This window comes from Haplochromis burtoni, unplaced genomic scaffold, assembly GCF_018398535.1.
Source record: "Haplochromis burtoni strain Fernald_Lab_line unplaced genomic scaffold, NCSU_Asbu1 Contig_261, whole genome shotgun sequence".
Classification (NCBI taxonomy): Eukaryota; Metazoa; Chordata; class Actinopteri; order Cichliformes; family Cichlidae; genus Haplochromis; species Haplochromis burtoni.
In genome coordinates this window covers 331,150-354,779 of record NW_024582622.1, presented here as the reverse complement: position 1 = coordinate 354,779, position 23,630 = coordinate 331,150, and the positions used below count along the sequence as shown (strand labels likewise).

Below are 23,630 nucleotides of genomic sequence, written 5' to 3'. Positions count from 1 at the left end.
ATGAGACTCACAGGTTTCTCACATGTCCATCATTTTCTTTAGATCGCGATGCTTTTTGATCTTTTGTTCCACTTCACTTTGTCAGAAAGGTTCTATGTAAGTGAGTCCACAGGTCTGCTAATAATCATGTCTGGGTGTAGATCCTGCCAGGTATGATGAAGGAAATCATTATTTAAAACTGAAATATGTAAGTGTGAGAAATTTGCAAATAACTAAGAAGTCATGAAAAGGGCAAATGTGTTTTCACAGCATGTATGTAATCATGTCCGTTGTGGCTGCCACCAACGTGCTGAATGCTTATTATTAACATCACGCGTGTTCGTCGCATCTCTGCCTGCCCTTACCCCATGTTGTCATGGCAGATGGCTGTGGAGAGATTTGTTATCATAAGTCACACGTGAAGAAAAAGAAAACATAATCGGAGCAAATATTTTCATTTCATGAGTGCAACTGCTTGTAACTTCAAAAACCCACGCATACAAGTCATATGCAGCGTGTCTGCTCTGTGCACTTAGAGAGGAGTCAGGTTTGACTGCACAGATGTCCCATTCATCTGTACAGTATTACACAGCCTTCATGATTTTAAAAACAAAACGAGGATCAGGTACATCTAGCTATTGTAAACTCTGGTCAAAATGCAGACATGTCGTCTGCAGCAAACACAGTAGACTGAGCATGAGAAACCTGCCCCCGAGTTCAACGGTTTTTAAGATGTTTTTGGTATTAAAGTGAAGCCGGTGATAGATCAGGACATCCACACGTGCACAACACAAATAACAACGTCGTCAAACTTTACCTTCAAAACATCAACAAATCATCAAAAAGACACAAAGTTACTGATAAGTAGCACAGATCACTCTTTCACAATGGCAGATATTTTATAGAGAACTCTAATGTTATGTAGCATTAATATAACACAGTCTAACTAATAAACTGTGGTGTGATTTACCCACAGTGAAATAGCTCCAGCTGTGGTTTACAGTTTAATGCCTCAACAAGTATATTTTAACACATAACATCTGTACTTCTACTTCAGTAAAAGTGTCTTTTTACAGAATGTACATATACTATTACAACTTTTATATAGGATTCGGGATAGCTGATCATCAGTATTTGATCAAAGTGTTTTCTGGCTCTTTATGGAAACAATAATTACTAATAAGCACAGATCAAAGCACTAACACAAACAGCTCTTTAATGATGGTCCTGTTAGTCTCTTTATGAACACTGTTAAGATTTTAAATGAACAAATACACAAACTTATCAAACTCAAATTAAAATAACTGTAAGAAATATTTGAGCAGTGACAACAGACAGCAGATCGATGGTTTCCCTGTGAACTGTGGGTGAAAGGCAGGACACCAGAGTGACGGATCCACAGACATGCTGAAGTTAATCTGCCGTGTAGTTGCACACAGATAACCACAACACATAAAAACCTAACACAAGTAGCACGCAGTGGCTACAAGCATTGCATGTAATTTGTTCTAATATCCTTCAGATTTACACATGATGACAGCAGAAACCTGTTTAATCAGACAAATGAGCTCCTCATCAAAGAGAGCCGGTCACACCGTCCTCTCCTGTTTCCAGATGAAACACTGGAGCCTGAACCCACAGACAGCTGAGCTCTGGAGCCAGATGTTTAGTACTCACTGGCAACATGAGCACGGCCTGTATCTGATCACATTTTTACAAGTTCCGTTTACTTAGTTAACTAAGAAACTAAGAATCTGTTTTCTTGCAACTGACTTGCCAAGCTGTCCTTTGATTTAATGCAGTAATTGTCCATCAAAGTGACCAGTTCCTCATTCCTTTGAGCTCGGCCTCCACACATTGAACATGAAGATTAAACTTCAGCAGCACACGCAGACACCTGCCTGCTTCTTGTGGTCACACGTAAAAGTGTGGATCATCAGTCCACAGCTGACCAGCCTTTCCTGATTCTGCTGTTTACTCACCAGTGTTTTTTTCTAAAGGTTCATCTGATGTGAATCCTATTGTGATTTATAAAAAAAATAAAATGACCAAATATTAAAAGCCTGAAAGAAATCTGTTGCTGTGATATAAGCTGAACACCACTGCTGAAAGACTTCAAGGCTTTCTTTTCTTCCAGATTTAAACCAATCACAGGTGAGCCCTTTGTGGGAACGTGAACGTGCATGTGTCAAACCCCACAATTATAAATGTGACATTTAAAGAAGAACAAAATGTTTGAGACGTTGCTCAAGAAGTGTGGAAATAAATGGTTTTCTGATAAGTAGACAAAAAGCTCTTTTGTCTTTGTTTGGTTTTAGACATTTTAGCATTTCATTGTATTGAATCTAAATCCAGTAGTTGATCCTGCAATTGAATCCACGCTAAAGCACCTTAATGTAACTGATTTGACGCTATATAAATTAAACTGAATTCATTGGTCTTCCTTCTCTCACCCTAACCAATCACAGCAGATGGCCCCGCCCCTCCCTGAGCCTGGTTCTGCTGGAGGTTTTTTCCTGTTAAAAGGGAGTTTTTCCTTCCCACTGTCGCCAAAGTGCTGCTCATAGGGGGTCACATGATTGTTGGGTTTTTCTCTGTATGTATTATTGTAGGGTCTACCTTACAATATAAATAAAAAACAGAAAACCCCAACAATTAAATGACTCCCTATGTGCAAGCACTTTGGCGACAGTGAGAAAGAAAAACCCCCATTCTATCAGGAAGAAACCTCCGGAGCCATGACCGAAGGGGATGAGAGGAGGACAAAGCCACTGCTTTATAGAGGTCCCATATATAGACAGTGTTCTGTATACAGAGGAGGACAGTTTGCTGAATGTTTGATAAAATTTAAATCAGCAAAACAATGAATGAAAGAATGACTTTTCCAGAATCATCCAACCACCAGCGGCAGTGAACTCTGTTCTGGCCTAACATCATACTTCCTGTTAAAAGGGGTTTTTCTTTCCCACTGTCGCCAAGGTGGTGTATGGTAGCTGTGTTGGTTTTTCCCAACGATTACAATCTTTCTATAGATGCAACACATATATGGTGCTGATGAAATTCATCTGAGAGAACGTGAAAAAGAACAACACAGCTGGATTCCAAACATTTTTGTTCTTCCTTTTAAAAAAGGAAAAGGAAATTTGGAGATTTCACCAAATCTATCCAACACTAATCCGTGACTATTGTTGAATGTATTGTTTATACTAACATGAAGAATGCTTTCAGAAAACAAATCCATCTGTATCAACTGAATATAAAAAAATACACAAGGCTGTGCATCCAGTGGTCAGATAATCAGATAGTTATTTGTCTTGTATTCTCTGAGTGCTTCCAACACATGTAGAGTGTTACAGCTACTAATGAAGAACTAATTACTGCTTAAAGAGGTGTTGAAAGTGACAGTCAGACTGGACAGTATATCCTTGCCTTTTCTTTAAACACAAAGCTCATTGCTAGAGCCAGGGATGGAATAAAAGTGATGCCCTTCAACTGCTTTTTAGTTTTAGCTTCCTTGTTTTCCACCATAGTCTAGGTTCTGTCACTAGTTACCTAACATTAGCAGACATTGTGCATTGTCTTAGATCCAGCTTGTGTTAAATCTATGACAGGTTTTAGTGTAGGGCCCCATGATGTAAATTAGACTTAATACATGTCGTGTTTCATGTCCACTTTGAGTACAGCACTGCTTCCAGTCACATTTAACAGGCTGCTGATGAGTTGTTGCGGGGGAGGTGGAAGTGGAGGAGGTGACAGCTGAGCATTGCAGTATAAGTGCCAGGCCTTTCAGTGGTTACCATGGCACCAAGTCTGTCGCATTCTTGTGTCGTTACAGGAGAGTGTGTGTGTGTGTGTGTGTGTGTGTGTGTGTGTGTGTGTGTGTGTGTGTGTGTGTGTGTGTGTGTGAAACCTTCCACTGGCAGTATTTGCCACTGTCACTATCCAACTGCAGATGAAACCAGATAGAAAACAATTTGTTTCATGGTCCGGTACCGGTCCGAGGCCCGGGGGTTGGGGACTGCTGCCTTACAACACACTAAGACTACACGGTAAATTGATACAGTTAAAGAAGGAAAAGACAGGCCATAAAGTCCATGAGTTTTATTGTTGAAGTTTCTAAGGACCTGTAGGATTCCGCAGTGAGCAAACAGGTGTTGGCCACCATGTGAAACATCCGTTAAAATATTGCTTCACTCTGGAAAGTTATGGGTTGGCAGTATCTTCCAGGAAGATGCAGCTGATGATATTTTTTGCACTTTTTGCTCTTTGAAAAGCCATTTTTGTCTCCTGCAAGATGGAAAGGAACTCAATTTGCTTTTTTCTGCTTGATTCATTATTTTCTATGTCTATATACAGATGCTGCCTACCTCGTTTGTAACAAGTAGCTGGCTGAGTTATTCTTGCCTCCTTATCAGCTCAAAGCAGTCTGGACATCCTCCTCTGACTCCTGACATCAACAGGGGGAACTGCTGCTCACTGAGTATTTTCTCATTTCAGACCATTCCCATGGTTGTACATCAACCTGAATTACTCACAGCAGCTCATCTGCATCAACAATCATCTTTCTTTATGTTGAGGCTTGGTTTGAACTTCAGTGAGCTGTCTCAACTGTAGCTACGTGCCTACACACTTTGACTTGCTGCTGTTTTAAGACTGTATACATTTTCTTCGTCTGTTGTCTCATGCATATAGTTCCACATGTATGATTTGCTTCTGTCAGTGCTATCAGTTTTGTTTCAACAAATCCTTCACGTTTCATTTTTCTGTCTGAACACTTTTTCTCTAGCTTATGTCTACATTTTTACAGAACTATTTCCAATGTCAGCAAGGCTTCGATAATAAAACGAAACATTTTGATAACAAAGTCTTCATACTGTGCTGAAAGTGTTTGAATTCCTATCCATGTTTAGACAAATGTCAAATAAGGTTTAATTGTTTTCATGGCTTTTGCACAAGCAAGTCTGTGTTATGAAAATGCCATAACTTGATAAGAAGTGCATGAAGAGCAGTGGTGATGGGCCTGATCTCTGATAACAACGAGACGGCCTACCTGAAGGAGATTAGGAATCTGGAGAACTGGTGCCAGAGGAACAACCTCCTTCTAAACGTCAGTAAGACAAAGGAGCTGATAGTGGACTTCAGCACTAAGCAGGAGAGGAACTACCAGACCCCCGTCATCAACGAGTGCCCAGTGGAGAGAGTGGACAGCTTCAAATACCTCAGAGTTCACATCACGCAGGACCTGTCATGGTCCTGTCACATCAACACCGTGGTGAAAAAGGCCCGACAGCGTCTCTACAACCTCAGACGCTTGAGAGACTTCCAGCTGCCCTCCAAGGTGCTCAGGAACTTTTACTCGTGCACCATAGAGAGCATCCTGGCGGGAAACATCTTAACCTGGTTCGGGAACAGCACCATGCAGGACAGACGAGCTCTACAGAGGGTTGTGCGGTCGGCTGAGCGCACCATCCGCTCCGAGCTCCCTGACCTGCACTCAATCTACAGCAGGCGGTGCTGGACCAAGGCCAGGAAGATGGTGAAGGACCTCAGCCATCCCAACAACAGACTGTTCTCTCTGCTGAGGTCAGGAAAGCGATTCCGCTCCCTGAAGACCAACACAGAGAGACTGAGGAGGAGCTTCTTCCCGCAGGCGATACGGTCTCTCAATCACACCACCACACAGTACTGACCCACACATACAGTTCTTACACACACACTGGACTTTCTGGACTTTGTTTTCACTTCATCACTTAAATCACTTTAAGCATATTTGCACTGCACAAGACATAATGTGGATTGCACAACACTGGTCACTATATTCTTCATTTCCAGTTAATACTTGTACAGCTGCTGTTATTGTGTGTATATTTATTTATATTTAGATTTCTTCATACATTCTTATATAGTTCTATATTGTGTATTTTGTTGTACAGTTATTTTATTTTCAACTTTAATTTATATATTTTATCTTATTCTCCCAGTTAAATTTACCCTTCATTCTAATTTGTGTTGTACAGTTATTTCATTTTTAACCTTAATTTATATTTTATTCCTTCCTAGTTAAATTTACCCTTTTTAATTTTTCATATTTATTTCCTATCTTATTCATAGCCTTTTCATTTTTTGTTTTCTTTAGGTCACGAGCAGTTGTCCAAGCATTTCACTACATATCGTACTGTGTATGACTGTGTACGTGACAAATAAAATTTGAATTTGAATTTGAATTTGAATTTGATGACATCCCTGCTGTGAGAACTGTAATAACATCAGGAACTTAATGGTACTATGGACGACAACACTTAAGACGAACTCTGAGGCAATCACACAAGTTACCATCACATGTGGAATATACCAATGTGATGCACTGTTCCCCGCTGTTGATCTGCACAGGCCTCGGTCCTCTAAGCCAGCAGTCCCCAACACCCGGGCCATAGGCCGTGAGAGTTGAGGCTCGGGTGTGAAATTTATGGTTTTCAGGGTTTTTATGGTTAACTGGGTTTCCCTGGGTCTTTTCCCGTGTTGTAGTTGTGTCTTATATGGAATGAAATGTTTACGCGTTACCATAACGACCAGAGAGCATTAAGGGGGAAAGAGGAGGATGTTATTGTTGGCGCATTTCAGGAGGCCGCTGCTATTAAAGTTACACAGTTACACAGTGAATTCGTGTTTATTTACAAAATACCACAGTTTTTGTCTTAATCGTATCATTTTATTTTGTTGAATTTATCTGCGACATCTTAAAGGCCGGTCCATGAAAATATTGTCTGAGATTAAAGTGGTCACAAGGTTGGGGACCGCTGCTCTAAGCCAGCCCACCACTGAGAGTGGATATAGATTCAGGAGTGGACTAAAATCTGCAACCTCTAGAAAAATGTACCGAGACAGTCTTGTTAAAAATCTGCTGCTATCTAGCTGGATGATGAAGACAAAATGAGGGTGGATGCTTCTGCAGTTGCCTCACGGTACAAAGAAAACAGAGAAAACCCAACAAAACATGAGCCCCTTTGAGCAAGCACTTCGCTGACAGTGGGAAGAAAAAAACTCCTTTTCAACAGGAAGAAGCCTGTGGCAGAACCAGGCTTAGGATGTGCTGCAACAGGAGAAAGACACCCTGTGGAAGAGAGCCAGAGATTAATGATAACTAATGACTAAATACAGAGTGCTGTATAAACACAATGGGAGATAACAAGGTGAGGGCCCTAACAGCGGCCATAGTAGTTTTGTTGGTTATCAGAATATTATTTATTATTCTCTAAGGCAGCGGTCCCCAACCCGCGGGCCTTGGACCGGTACCGGTCCGTGAGTCATTTGGTATCGGGCTGGAAGAGTTGAGGCTCAGGTGTGAAATGTCTGGTTTTCAGGGTTTTTATCGGTTTTCAGCGTTATGTTGTTATCGTTTTTATCATTAACTCGGTGTTCCTGGGTCTTTTCACGTGTGTTATGAATAAATCTTCTTTTTTTCGGTACCAGTACTGGTTTTATTTTGTTGTATTTATCCGCGACACCTTAAAGGCCGGTCCATGAAAATATTGTCGGGCACAAACTGGTCCGTGGCGCAAAAAAGGTTGGAGACCGCTGCTCTAAGGAAATGATGTGGGTTACAGTTGCTCCAGACAGTAACAGACTAAACTAATTAAGTAGTACAACATGTTACAGAGTTTACATATTTAAAAAATAGCACTAATATATAGAAATTGCTCACTGTACCGTATCACCCACAGGATGATCTGGTACTGTAAGGTCATTGAAATAGGATGAGGCCTGATTACTCAACACCTTCTTTTCCATGAGAAGAATTTTAAAATCTGTGTGGCAGAATGGGCCAAAATGACACCAAAGCACTGCATGCGACTAGTTTCTCCATACAGCAGGCAGCTTGAAGCTGCTATCATCAACAAAGGCTTTTGTCCAAAAGATTAAATACATTTTAGTAAGCATATATCTTCTCTGTGTGTTATTTCTAATTTCGTTTTAATAACAGGAAAGTTTGCAGCTTAAATACATGCACAGTTTATGCTATCCTTCAGTGGCAAAGCTAAGAAGCCACTGTTGTGGCTGATAGTTTGAATGTTAATGTATGTAGGAAGTAGCATCCTGGCATTTGTAATGGCAGTACTCACTTTTTCTATTTGTTTAACAAACATATTTACAGACAGACGTGTGCACACAGACACACAAACACACAGGGAGAGTCTTTTGTATTGTGTACATTTCTGTCACACTGTTTATACTTCTTGTCTTTATTATTTGGTTACTTGTGTAACTAAACAGCATATATAGGGCTTATGGTCTGAACAGGCTACATTTTCCTATGACATTATTTAGCAAAAACACTGCAAACAAAACTTGATTTTTTTTTGACAGATAAAGCTGCAACACAAGATTTCAGACACATTTCCTGATGTAGCAGCAATCAGCCCCTGCAAAGCTTACTTAAAGTGTGTGGTGGTACCCAGACCCAGTCCTTACATAAGGGTAGACACAATAGACAAAAAATACTCTCTAATTTAGCTGTTTTTTATACGCTGCCTGTCTTTCTGCACTCAATGACAGAGGAAACAGAGGAATGAACTCCAAAACACACACACACACCTATATATGTGTGCGTGTGTGTGTGTTTAAAACAAACAAACAGCAATTCTCCGTTCTAAAAAACAAATCTTTCCTTCTCTTATTCTCTTTTCTCTCAGAAGGCTACCTCAGTGGATAGAGAGGCAGATGGAAAGGAACTGAAGAAAGGTTGCAGCACAGCTGAGGATCACAACTCCATGTCCATCACCATGGAAACAGCAGAACAATCAGCGTTGGAGATGGATTGTGAAGTGGATGTTGGCATGGCTGATTCACCTAAGCAACAGGATTTTATTGCAGATGATGAGCTTGTTTGTTCAGCGACACCGCCATTAGTCCCAGAGTCTCCGTTGGAAAAGGTAACGCTCGACACTTTATTAACTGACATGCCAAGCAGCAGAGACGCAAATGACAAGCTTGACTGCTCTGACCCCAACGTCTGCACTGAAACGGCTTGTCAGAATCAAAAAGAAGCTTTGGTTTTGGAGCCGGGCTGTGAAGAGCTCAGCAGGAATGAATCAGTCACCTCATCTGTGTCTGACCCACTCTCCAGTGTAGACAGTGTGTGTGAGAATGACCCCCAGCATAACAGGAGGAAAACACCAGAACTAGATCCTGCGCAAGAACAGACCCCTGAGCTAGAACAAGATGCTGTACCAGTGCAACGCCCAGAGCCTGGTGAAGATCCTGAGGAACTAAGTCTTGAACTAGAGCAATACCCTGAACTAGAGCAATACCCTGAACCGGAGGAATACCCTGAGCCAGAGCCGTTCCCAGAATCAACGCAATTCCCTGAACCAGCGCTAGACCCTGAGCTAGAGCCGTTCCCAGAATCAATGCAATACCCTGAACCGGAGGAATACCCTGAACCAGTGCTAGACCCTGAGCCAGAGCCATTCCCAGAACCAACGCAATACCCTGAACCAGTGCTAGACCCTGAGCTAGATCAGTATCCTGAGCCAGAGCCTGGGGCTGTTGACAATTATCTGCATTCTGAACAAGATGGCTATCTAAATCTGGAAATATATAAAGACCCAGAGGCCCAAGAACTCATATTTGAACCATCCGTCACAGAGGAGTCTATGTTAGCACAGTGCATTAGAGAAGAAGCTATGTCAGACGTCTCCACCGAATCCTGCCATGAACCTGGTCCTGACGAAATGGAAGAATGCCTGAGAGTTGAGATTGCAGCAGCATCTTCAGATAGTGAGACGGATGAAAAATGGAGAACAATATTCTCCTCTTCTATTAATAAAGAAGATGATGATTCATACTTGGATAGTCTTCAGTTGAGTGCCCAGGAGCTCTTTGTACAAAAAGCTGAGATGACAGGTGCTGAAGACCAAGACAGCAACGCTTTTCATGAAGTGTGTTTTGAGGTCCCGCAAGTGGAAGACGTTCTGGAACAGCCCGAGGTTAACGTTCCTTTTCCCAGCCCTTCACAAGAGGTTAAATATAACCCGTTAGGCCTTCAAGGCTTGTCTAAAATATCTGAAGATGAGAGTGAGAATGGTAAAGATGCCAGTTATAACCACATCACTCACCAACCGCACATCAGTGTAGATGCAGTCAAGAAGCTACCTAAAGACTTCTGTGTGATACAGGAAACCAAGAGTGAGAATGTTAGTACAGAGCACGTGGACTTCCAGCTGGCTCGTAAACAGTGGCGGGAAATGGAGGAACAAACCAAAAACAAGGTAGTCTTACCTACAACCAAGCAGCTGAGCTTCCACGGCAGCCACAGTTTCATGTACACTCCAGTACGCAACATTGACCGACCTCACAAGAAAGCACATGATCTGGAAAACTTAGATCTGGTTGGGGAGTATCCTCACACCCAATTCAGCCCCTGCTCAGAGGATTCTGGTTTGGATGATTCCAGTTACAGGTCCCCTTATGATGATCCAGAAGCAGTTGAAAGGGATATTCGCATATCACTGGAGAGGGAAGAAAATTTCAAAAGGGAGAGGGGCCTTTCCAGGATGGGCAAATCAACTGATTGTGCACCATCAAGAAGTATCCCTAGATCAATAAGCACTCCACTGACACCGTCATTCATCATCACCTCCTCACCTACCAAGGAACCATTCAAACATGAAATGTCAGCGAACAATGTAATTATTCTGGACCCTAGCAATGATTTTACCTCTAGTCCCAGGCATTTTAAAGACAACATGAAAGCTCAGTCTAGTGAGTGGCACTCCAAAGAGACCAGCTCCAGTGTCATCATCCTGGAGACGTCCAATTTGATTATTCGCAGTGCCTCTGAGTTCTCTCTCAGTAAAGCATGTGAGCAGCCCCAGGAAAAAATGTTCCTGAACAACCCATTTTTCAAACTACGTTCGAGAAGCACAATATCCTTGGTGGATGAAGAGATCAAGATGGTAAAGCAGAGGGAGGATGAGCTGAAGAAGGAGAGGGAAAATCTGTATGCCAAAGACAGGTTCTGCGCAGAAAGAGTATTGTCAAATCGCATGGAAACGTTGACCTTTAATAACTCAGGTATGCTAGCATGATATTCACCATGCATGTTTTCCTTCCATTTTGCCTATGTTAATGCTAATTATCAATTGTGGTGTTTCTTATTAGTTGATGTTCCTGTGAAATGCAAGTCGTCTCCATCTTCACCAATGAAAACCACCCACAGGATGGATCGTGCTGCTCTATCGTGTGATCACAGAGTGAGTTCTTGATAAAACATCTTTGAATTTCTTTGTCATCAACCAAAACATGCAATTTCATGCTTTGCATTTCATATTTGTACTGTCATTATGAAACCTGAGACTTGATAAATAAGCTCAAACATAATGTGCTCATTGTCTCATTTATAGTGTAAATAAGATATGAGGTGATTGTTTGTGTGTTTTCATAAATACAAATTTTTTCATGGTTAATTCTGGCATTTACTAGTAATTTGTGTGACCTCATCTAACGTGAGGACTATTTTTGCCTTATAAACATTTATAAATAAATGTAATGTCTCTGGCCTGTGTCCAGACATGTTGACACCGCTGCAAGTGATGTCGCACAGAAGGAGCAGCAAGTTCAATCTGTGTCTCTGGGAATAAAGGGGGTTGGTATCCTAGGGAGATCTCGACAGAAGACAAAACTGTGCAGATGAGGTGTGAGACATGTGTACATACTCCACCCAGACAAGATATGATGACCGAGTTGATGGATTGTTGGAAGTGAAGCAGTGAAGTGTAGCCTCCAGCTCCTGATCCAACCCTTCTGTTTGGCTGTTGGTCTGGGGATGATATCTGGAACTGAGACTGACCCGGGCTCTGTCATGTTCAGTTTCTTCAGAAGGAATTACAGGAGAAATATATATAATTTAAAAAGATTTAATTTGCTTCGGCAGTTGGAATTACAAGTTGGACTGGACCTCCATGTGAACACAGCCACCTGTCTTCACACAAAGGACGGCCCTGGATCGGGCCGTATAGTTTTTATAACCCAACAATAACACACTATTATTATAACTGTCTTCTTCCCCGAACCATCCTGATGTCTCCATTTGGCCTTCTCCTCACTCACGACCCTCATTATCTGCTTCTTTTCCTGGAATGACAAGACAGAAAAGAAAACACCTCCCTGCCTAGCCTTGATCATTTTAATAATATCCTACTACTGTTTCAATTTGACTCTCTTTGGCCTAGCAAATATCCTTCTAACCATTATCTAGTGTGATGTGTAAGCATGTAGCAAAACCCTCTGCTTCCCATCAGTTCTCAATATTTGGACTGACAAGCACTCTGTCTGTACTTAGTGCTGTCTAACTACACAGTCACACTCCGGTGGATGCATCGGAGAGAAACTTGGGGTTAGCATCTTGCCCAAGGATACTTGGCATGCAGACTGGAGGAGCCTGGGATCAAACCGCCAACCTTCCGATCAGTAAGTGACCTGCTCTACCTCCTGAGCCACAGCCACCCCAGTCCAGGCCCGTCATGCCGCTGAACAACGTTTTAGATCCTCAAAATATGGAGCGCCAACTTGTTTTTGAGCACATTGCGTTGTTTATATAAAAATAATAAAAACAGCTTTAATTAATCATTTTAAACCATAGCAGCTCCCAATGCCAAACAGAAGGACTTCCACACCTGTGAAGTAAACTGAGGACCTCGATCCGACGGGATCTGGAATTCCGTGGAGTCGGAAAACATGATCTGTCAATAGTTTAGCTGTCTCAACAGCTGATGGCAGTTTGTCCAATGCTAAAGGTGGGCTGAATTAGAAATCCTATCAACACTGGTGAGTATTACAGTTTTTCCCAAGGAAGCGGGGAGACCAGTAACAAAATCTATGTGGAACAGAGTCTCTGCGGAATGGCTAGTGGTTGGAGCAACCCGAAAAAGCACTGGTTATGGTGTTTATTGCAGGCAAGCTACTACGTACTCTCTCACATCCTTTTCTACCGAATCCACCAAAAGTGACAGCGAAGCAAACATATGGTCCTACTCATCCCAGGATGAATGGAAACATGGAAGGTATGGATCCAGTGGAGTACTGTGGCACATGTAGAGGTGGGTACAAACTGGCAACTAGGCGGGCCAGTGCCTGGGTTAGGCTTCTCCTGAAGGGCCTGCTGGATCGTGTCCTTGATTCTCCAGGTTACTGCACCCACCCTGCAGGAACCAGGGAGGATGTAACCAGGCTCAGCAGTACTAGTGTTGGTGGCGAACTGGCGAGAGAGAGAGCGTTTGACATTTCTGGACCTTGAACGATAGGAGTTAAAGTTAAAACGTGCAAAAAATAGTGACCAGTGAGCCTTGACGGGCGTTCAGTCTCTTGGCTGTTCTCAAATAGGTTAAGTTCTTGTGATCTGATTCAGCTTCAGGTGGCCAAGTGAACAAAACCTTTGCGGACATGAGGTAAGTTACAGGTGTCTTGATGCATGCTCAACCAACCTGGTGAGTAAGTGACTTCTTCAGTCTCAGGTGACTGCAGGTTTCCCCAATCTTATAAACAGGACATGTGCATAATGACTGAAACCAGCCCACTGAGGAACAATGGGCTGGAAGGTGACGTCCTTCATCATAATTATGCAAATTCTCATGACCATTGATCAACAACCACTGATCAAAGCCCACTGATCATTGGCCATGAGTACCACTCACAGAGAGTTGGGGATTAGCTGCAATCACAGCATTGTAAGATGGTGACAGATGTGCCAGTGGTTGTTGAGTCATGAGAATTTGCATAATTATGATTAAGGAAGTGACCTCCCAGCCCATTGTTCCTTCAGTGGGCTGGTTTCAGTCATTATGCAAAAGTAGTGTTTATAAGATTGAAACCTGCAGTCAGCTGAGACTGAAGACGTCACTTGGATGAGTGAGAAACGTTTCTCCCACAAAACACTACGTCCAGATGAACAGAATCAACCTTTTGGAGATAAGTTACAGGTGCTGCTACCTGACTGTTGTTGTGGATAAAATGGGAAACGTCTGTACAAGTTTGCAAACCCAAGGAACTGTTGAAGGTGCCTGCGAGTGGAAGGAGTGGGCCATTCAGCGACTGCTCAGATTTTGGCAGGGTCCGTCTTCACCTGCCCCTCTGCCAGAAATTAGTCCAGAAAAATGACGGATGGTGAATGCAACTCGCACTTCTCTGCTTTACATACAGCAGCCACTGAAATACCGTGTGAAAGCGGATTCAATTATCTGGGAGATCCTTGGAAAAAATGTCATTGAGGTGGACAAACACGAAAAGGTTTAGGAAATCTCTGAGAATGTTATTCACTAGTGCCTGAAAAAGTGCTGATGCATTTGTAAGACTGAAAGGCATGACTTGGTATTCAAAGTGACCCAGTGGGGAATTAAAGGCTCTCTTCCATTCATTCCTATATCTGATGTGGACTAAATGGTAGGTGTTTTTCAGGTCCAGTTTTGTGAAGATGGTGGCACCATGGATGGGTTCAAAAAGATGATGGGATGGCTGCCAGTGAATCCAGAATATAGAACAGAATGGAAACTAGGACCAGAGGAGGTGGCGCGGGGACCGGGATCGGAGACTAATGAAAATAGGTGGGCTGAGACTTGAGACTCCTTTCAGCCCTCTCTCCCTCAGGCCATTTTCAATCCTAAGAGAGAGAGAGAGACCAGATCCTCGAAGGACTCAGGCATCTTGGGAGGCTAAGTTGTCCCACATCTGATCATTCAGGCCTTGAAGGAAAATACCCTGAAGGGCGCGATCGGGTCAGCCTGCCTCAGCTGGCGTGGTGTGCAAATTGATCAAAAATTCCATGACGCTTCATGAGAAGGGTTGCAAAGAAAGCTGTAGGCACAAGGAGACAAGGTAAGTATGCAACAATCAACAGCAAAATCACAAGGAAATAGAGCCATGTTGTCACCATGAGTCGCTGATGGACTGGAGAAGAAGAGATGACCTCACCGGGCTTAAATGCAGCCACGCTGATCATCACTGAATGAAACAGGTGAGTGAGAGTGTCCAAGGTCCTGCCCAGGATCCGGGAAAACACAAGAGGAGACGGAAAAACACTGGCCGTTCACACGGACATCATGTGCCTCATCACCTGAGCCAAGGTGCAAGAATTCCTCTGTCTAACCTCACAGTATAATAAAAACACCATGTTTGTAGCCACAAAGGGGAGGTGCACTGTTATTGTAATCTCAACACATTATTACACTAAAAATTCTACACTCCTCAGTGACAACGGCACCTATGAAGCCCACAACACAGTTTGTTTTTGCTTTATTTTCCACAAAATTGACACCAGATGTTTTGGTTTTTATTCTTTCTCATATTTCTAGTATTTTTTTCTTCTCTGTCCTAATTTTACCAGATAAAGAACTGAAGGCTCTGTTCCTTTCCAGTATTCTGGAAACCTCGAATGGGAATGTTTGTACCTGCCAATACATTTGTCTTTGTTCTGTATCTCTATGTGCATCATTTGTGTGTTGTTTCTGTTGTGAATAGAGCTGAGACTTGTTGTACTTGAGGTACTTTAATTTTCATTTATAAATGCTTTATAAGGCAAAAAAAAAATAGTCATCACTTTAAATTTAGGATATTTAATTAATTCATTAATTTTCTTTTATTAATTCATTTAATGAAGTTAGTTAAGCACACTTAATGCTTAACCAACAACTATTTACTGCTTGAATTAGCCATGAATCACAGTAAGAAATGACAAATCACTTATTTGGACTTGTTAAATGATACCATGCACATGTTCTACTGTATATGAGCTGATTAACCAGGAGAGGTTAATACGCTTCTGGCGACTTTATAAATGAGGAATTAAGCGCTCACTGAGGAGGGACATTATTAAACTTCAAAGTCTAATCTTTTTTTCAGAGGACTGTAGTCTACTGTGCAGTCCTGTGAAAAACACGACTGCAACAACTATGTTGTGATTTAAAAGCATGTGGAGCCACGTTTAGCAGCGATAACTTGAAGTATTTGTTTTCAGTGATCATGTCCATGATCTCATGTCACTCCCCTCAGCTCGTGATCATAGCTGAGGGGAGCAACGTAGATTTGATAGGTAAACTGACAGCTTCACTTTTATGCTCAGCAGAGTGTCTGTTAGTCACACACTCTGCTCTCACACCCTCGTGTGTGAACACAAACCCAACATACTCCTCCACTCGGGGCAGCAACTCGTTCTGGAGCTGGAGTGGGCGCTCCACCCTTTTCCAGCTGGCAGCTTCTCATTCATGTCACCTTACACTGAGAGGTGCAGCTACTTCAGTGCGAGGCTGGAGGCAGAATTTAATCATGAGGCCACTAAAGAGGAGACACCTCACCAAGTGGCTCCTGTATCAGTTCACATGACACAGATCTCATCCCTGGTGTTTGCACCCAACTACAAGTAGCTGGTCTCTGCTCACGGATATGCCCACAACAATGCTGTTGTCTGGAAACATCCCTCTCTCAGGAAAGCCGCAGAGCTCAATGGCCATGACGACAGAGTTCGGAGTTTGACTCTCAGTCCGGGCTGCTCTGATATTCCTTCCATAAAAACTACAATCAGAATTTGTGACCAAGAGCAGCCTTGTCAGAGTCCGACACCCACCAGAAACAATTTTATTATTATATTATTATTTTATTTTATTATAAACAGATACTAAAGGTTCTGTGTAGATTATTTGTTCGTGTAAATGGAGAGTCCTCATGCAATAAACGTTAACTATGGAGTTCCACAGGGTTCAGTGTTAGAGTCATTTCTATTTACATTTAACTTGCTTCCATTCAAATATTATTGGGATTAATACTGGAATCTGTGAGTGTTCAGAAATGGCTCCAAAAGATCTTCTGTTGAAATCTACAATTCTCCTTCCCAGATTTTCACTGAGATGAATTTTATTCTGAATGTTGGTTATTCTAGTGAGTGCTGCTGAACAAATCCAAAGAAAATATTACTCTGACATTCACATGCACACTGAGTGTATGTAACTCCTGATCACAGGTGTATATTTTATGGCTTTGTTTGTTACAATAGTCTTTATTTTAGGCAGAAAAAACAGACTTGCTTATTCAGGAAACCTTTTACATCCTTTTCCTTTGTGGTGAAATACTTTTACTAGGACATTTCGCCCTCCACACAATTTATTGTAGCAGCCAAAACTACAAGCTTTATAAAATAAACTCTACTTCATGCACCCGGCTGTATCATATTTGATGTCCAATTTTCACCATGAATTTAGTCAAAGTTAGTATGCCATGCACAGTAAAGACATGTCTCTTTAAGACAAATATTTATATTTAAGTAATGGAAGCCATGTTGAATCAGTCTCCCTCTGAAGTCATCTTGCATTATAGTTTCGATGATGATTTGTACATCTGAAAAAAGTATGTGCGTCAAATATAGCAGCAGCTGGCGTGACAGGGTTGTACCTCGGAAAGAAAGAAGTCACATCCTGTCTTAACTGACAATAGTTTGAGTCACAATAGAATCACAGAAAGAAAAGGTGGACTGTCATTGCAAAACTTGCTTATCCCATCTTTATTCTAATAACCTGAAAAAGCTGGTGGAAGAGGTGGAGGGAGTGGTGTGAATGCAGTAAACCAATAAAGTGTCTTTTGCCAGTTTCCAGAGATCCACACTGGAGGAAGACGCAAGAGTGCCATGGCTTTGCGCTGGGAGGCGGGAGAGTTTACAAAGAATGAATGAAATGCAACAAGTCAAAGGTTCACTGCTGTGTTATTCTCATTCAAGTCAGATGCACTGTTAAAATGGTTTGTTTCATGTTGTGACATAACCTAAATTCTGCTTCGTGTGATGCTTGGGCAAAGAGTGTTTATCCTTACGTTAGTCTGAACAAAGTTTATTGAGCACTGATGGCGGATCTGATAACGCTCAGTTCTGGCCAAGAGGTGCCTATTATGTTTGTGAACACCCAGACGCATTTGACATTTGTTCATTACTTGTGAATAAATACTCATATTTGCTGCTGTTTTAAAGTCTTAATAAGCTACAAAATCTGTAATTGTTTTAGTAAAGTGATGTTTCTTAGACAACTAAAAGCAGTGCCAACATACTTTGTATTTAAACCCTAAACAACTATTTTTCTTCTTATGTTTTGGCTTGTGAAGAAGCACAGAAGGTCCTAAAACTGACAAACAGTGCAGTAAAATAAGAACAGACCTCAGCAGTTTGATATGGCATTGAGTGCATGTCCTGTTAATGCACTACGTGTTTAGTGGATCCTGGTCTTTTGCTGAAGATTTCCTTCTGTGGGAATAGATTGGATAAAGGATCATTTCATTGTTTGTGCCATGTCAGATGACTGATTGGAGTTAGTCAGTATTAAACCTCCAATAATGTAAATGGACTGCATTTATAGAGCTCTGTACCTTTATTAACCACCCTGAAATGTCTCTGCTGGGAGAAAAGTGCATCAATTGTTCTGTTGTTGGTGGCAAGAATGAGCATAGCAGGCTTCATATAGTCCCAGGCTCTCAGCATCTTAAGGCCCTGTGGATTACTCACAACAAGAGGAACTCACGGTATGGTGGATGCTTCATATGGCTATAGTTACCATCTGTTTGCTTTTCTATTGTTCTGTCGTTGCAGTTGATGTGCTTTTCTGCTTTAACACAACTGAATTCTCCAAAAAGGCTCCAATATGTTTCTGTTTCTGCTGTTAGACAAAGGAACATGCATGAAAAACAAGAGACTAGTTAAAACCAGCTCAGTCCCTTTAATGCCATTTTCTTTCTCACTGCTGAAATCATCAGAACAGCAACGTTGTGTGGAAAAACCAGAAGGTGTACATACACAGACAGCTTTGCCTCAGTTTTATATGATGAATAGACTCGTCTGCCTTTAAAAACATATGAAATTAGACACAAAAAAACTGTTAGTGTCAAAGGATGAAACGAGAAACAGAATCATAAAACCTGGAAGCACAACAAGGGCTCTGTGAGAACGATGGCACAATCTGAACCAGTCCTTCAGTGAAAGCGTTTGTTCTTTCTGCCCCTGACAAATGTATAATACTGTCCACTTTTTGCTAACCTTTGAGACATTATACATGTCAGTCAGATTTTTGATGTTATTGTATGTCTTGATAATGAAAATGTGACATTGGTCGGTGTATATTAACTGTATTTTCATATTATGCTGTTAGTTGCAACTGATATTTTAAGCTGGATGAACACAGGAGGAATATCCATGCATCCAACTGAAACAACATAGACATCACTCAGACAATCATATTATAAATGTCAAGATTTTTATGAGACTACATATAAATTTATAATTCCTTTTCAACCCTCCTTGTGAGGGTCAATGAAGCCATGGCCTAGCTCTAAATTACACAGGGTAATTAAAGGTTACTCTAATAATTAACAACTTATTTATTTATTGTTACAGTGGGTTCCTTTACATGAACAAACACACTGATGGTTTTTTAATAAATGTTTCAGCCTCTCTGAAAAACAATTTATACAAATTCAGTGCTTTCACCTAAGAGTCTATTGATCCTAAACAGTTTATTTTTCATTTCAGGTTTGTATGCTTAATTGCTGAAGTATAGCTTACAAAACGTAAGGATTGCTTGCTGATGTTTAAACATTTTGTGTATAGCCTCCTCTGCCGCTTTCAGGGGCTGACTGGGGCTCTATTTGCAGGGGATTTTCACCGTGTATTCCTCATGCAAAAATAAATAAAGCTATATATGATATATGAAGAACTTTGTCTAGCTTTGTTTGCTGTTCATCAGCCTGTGATGCCTGTTGTGAAAATATGGTTGTGCATAGGACACAGTAATCCTGAAAGTCACACTCAAAGGTTTATGAATGACAAAAAACAAAAACAGCTTATCTTCTTTATCATCTGGTGAGTATAAAATGCCATAAAATCATTGTGATTCTGTAAGTCCATGAATAAAGTCCTCATCTTTTTTGAGATTCACTAAAAAGACTATTTAATTTAAATAACTGCCTCATCTGCCTTATGTAAAAAAATTCCCAAGAATGGTGACTGAAAGTTTTCATAACTTGTTCATAAGGATCCAAAATGAAGGACCCCAGACTCAGGGAAACACTCAGAGTTGCAGCTTTATTTGCAGATAATTAATAATGCAACTATAGTTGCACATTTCTGTCCCAAGCGTCGAAAAAATAATTCTTCCACTTCTTAATGTGAGCTGACCAGGTTTATTTCTGACTCGTACACACAAAACAAAGCTACCACAGCACGATGTCATGGTCAAAAAACTGTTTGCAGCTACAACGCGCATCTCCCCCGCTGTGCTGGCTCATTCTAACCACACAAAAGGACAAAACACGGGGCAGAGGCAAAGGAAACGGGAAGGAAAATAACTAGATGGGGAAACATACATGTGACAGGACAAAATAGAAAAGGAGCTGATGTGAGGAAAACAGGAACACAAAGGAAGGATTAAAGCTGAGGCAACTGGCAACTAAATCTACACAGCAAATCCAGCATGTCCAAATTAACACTGTCAGATTTGATTTCAACACTATTAAAGTGTCTATATGGGTCCACACCAGAGAGTGTTAATTTAACTCTTTTTGGAGAGTTGGTACGTTAACTCTGATTTAGTGTTAAACACCAAATCTGTCTGGAGTTGATAATTTAACACTTGGTGTTAAGAGTTTATATATTAACTCTCAAAGAGTATTTTAGTTTAACTACGTAAGAGTTATCTTCTAATTCATTCTAAAAAGCGGGAATTTTACTGTTCTGAACTTCTAGAAATTTCTTTTGGAAATAAACATTTACTAAAAAGATGCAATGGTTTTTGAAAAACATTTATTCTGAACTGTGCACCACAATTTCAAAACATTTTCTGAAAGATGTAACAGTGTACATGTTCTCACTTTCATTAGAATTTTGTTTATCAAAAGGTCTGACATGGTAAATGCAAATAACAGCATTCTCATCACTTATTTCTTCAATACAATATGCATGTCCTTCATTCATCCCTTTGTGGAACTTCAACGCACTTCTGCTCTCCCCCATATTCCATCTTCACAAGCATATCCTGTGTGGAGATTGAATAAAAATTAGTTGACACTAATTAATGGCACAAATAATCCAGTAAACAATTGCAGCACAGTAAAAAAAAAAGGAATCCTCTTTGAGCCATTACTTGTGTAAAGTATTTTCCCAAAAGACAAGGACACAGGCAACAGGTAATACTGAACTAAATGTAAAACCTCAACCTTTTTCATTTTTACCTAAACCGTGTGCACAAAACTCTGGAGGGATCTATGCTAACGTAGAATCCAGTCAGGACGTCTGCTACTGCTGTTTGCTCGTTTTTTTTATGGGCGATCGTTTTCAGGCTTCAAGTAGCACCATTATACCAACATTTCACATTCTAGACATTGTTTTAGGTGTATTTGACCAAAAGTTTGACTGAAAATTCACATGCAAGCTTTTTTTCAAGGCTGTGGTATTTGCCCGCAAACAATACCTTTCAGCTAGCTAAAACAGAATATTATGCTATCACCGAGCAACATGGCTAATGCCTTTCACACAGCTTTGTCTCAACTCCAAAGAGCCACAGAAGTAAAAGCTCATAATAATAATTGAAACAATCTTTGAAAAAATGACTTACCAAGCATGGCAAACAACTCAAATATGTAGAGCAAAATGTTCTGAAACGGCTTCACTTCAGCTTCGATTGGAGCCGTGCTGGGGGCGGAGTCTGTGAATTTACTCTGTTGGTGTCATAGCCCCTGTAGGAGTTCAGAGTTAAGAGGTCAAGAGTTAATGTTTCCATTGTAACACCTCCAGATTTGACAGAGAAACACTCATTTTTAACACTCGATTTTAACTACTATCATTTTACACCTCAGAGTTACATTAAAAGAATGTGACTCTGCTTAGAGTAAAATTAACTCTACTTTTGCAAGGAGACTATTAACACCAAAACATTTAACACTTTTGAATTTGCTGTGTATATAAGATTTGAACAAAACATTACTACTATATAAAATAAAACAAAACCAAATCATGACATCAGTTTGGAGATCAGCTGACTGTGACAGGAAGATGGCCCCTTTGCTCAGCTTGACTTCTACCTGTCTGCGTTGTATTGTATTTTATGCTTTACAGGGAGTGCAGAATTATTAGGCAAATGAGTATTTTGTCCACATCATCCTCTCATGCATGTTGTCTTACTCCAAGCTGTATAGGCTCGAAAGCCTACTACCAATTAAGCATATTAGGTGATGTGCATCTCTGTAATGAGAAGGGGTGTGGTCTAATGACATCAACACCCTATATCAGGTGTGCATAATTATTAGGCAACGTCCTTTCCTTTGGCAAAATGGGTCAAAAGAAGGACTTGACAGGCTCAGAAAAGTCAAAAATAGTGAGATATCTTGCAGAGGGATGCAGCAGTCTCAAAATTGCAAAGCTTCTGAAGCGTGATCATCGAACAATCAAGCGTTTCATTCAAAATAGTCAACAGGGTCGCAAGAAGCGTGTGGAAAAACCAAGGCGCAAAATAACTGCCCATGAACTGAGAAAAGTCAAGCGTGCAGCTGCCAAGATGCCACTTGCCACCAGTTTGGCCATATTTCAGAGCTGCAACATCACTGGAGTGCCCAAAAGCACAAGGTGTGCAATACTCAGAGACATGGCCAAGGTAAGAAAGGCTGAAAGACGACCACCACTGAACAAGACACACAAGCTGAAACGTCAAGACTGGGCCAAGAAATATCTCAAGACTGGTTTTTCTAAGGTTTTATGGACTGATGAAATGAGAGTGAGTCTTGATGGGCCAGATGGATGGGCCCGTGGCTGGATTGGTAAAGGGCAGAGAGCTCCAGTCCGACTCAGACGCCAGCAAGGTGGAGGTGGAGTACTGGTTTGGGCTGGTATCATCAAAGATGAGCTTGTGGGGCTTTTCGGCTCCTTCAAGAAAAACATGATTTTCATGCAGGACAATGCTCCATCACACGCGTCCAAGTACTCCACAGCGTGGCTGCAAGAAAGGGTATAAAAGAAGAAAAACTAATGACATGGCCTCCTTGTTCACCTGATCTGAACCCCATTGAGAACCTGTGGTCCATCATCAAATGTGAGATTTACAAGGAGGGAAAACAGTACACCTCTCTGAACAGTGTCTGGGAGGCTGTGGTTGCTGCTGCAGCAATGTTGATGGTGAACAGATCAAAACACTGACAGATCCATGGATGGCAGGCTTTTGAGTGTCCTTGCAAAGAAAGGTGGCTATATTGGTCGCTGATTTGTTTTTGTTTTGTTTTTGAATGTCAGAAATGTATATTTGTGAATGTGGAGATGTTATATTGGTTTCACTGGTAAAAATAAATAATTGAAATGGGTATATATTTGTTTTTTGTTAAGTTGCCTAATAATTATGCACAGTAATAGTCACCTGCACACACAGATATCCCCCTAAAATAGCTAAAACTAAAAACAAACTAAAAACTACTTCCAAAAACATTCAGCTTTGATATTAATGAGTTTTTTGGGTTCATTGAGAACATGGTTGTTGTTCAATAATAACATTATTCCTCAAAAATACAACTTGCCTAATAATTCTGCACTCCCTGTATTCTGTTATGTTTAATATATGGACTATGTTGCTGTGATTTATGACCGTTCTTCC

The 23,630-nt window shown here is 41.0% G+C and overlaps 1 protein-coding gene across 6 annotated transcripts in view; it reads left to right on the top strand.

The window, feature by feature from the left end:
* Positions 1-19,709, top strand: part of palmdb (palmdelphin b) — a 92,620-nt gene extending 72,911 nt beyond the window's left edge. For 2 of the 6 annotated variants that reach the window (XM_005939300.3, XM_005939298.3), the window contains 3 exons: positions 8,670-11,052; positions 11,140-11,231; positions 14,431-17,598. In XM_005939300.3, the coding sequence (XP_005939362.1) occupies positions 8,670-11,052; positions 11,140-11,231; positions 14,431-14,592 (2,637 nt within the window). In that variant the 3' untranslated portion in view covers positions 14,593-17,598. The other 4 variants (XM_005939299.3, XM_005939302.3, XM_005939301.3 and 1 more) reach the window with 4 other exon arrangements.
* The last annotated feature ends 3,921 nt before the right edge of the window (positions 19,710-23,630 follow it).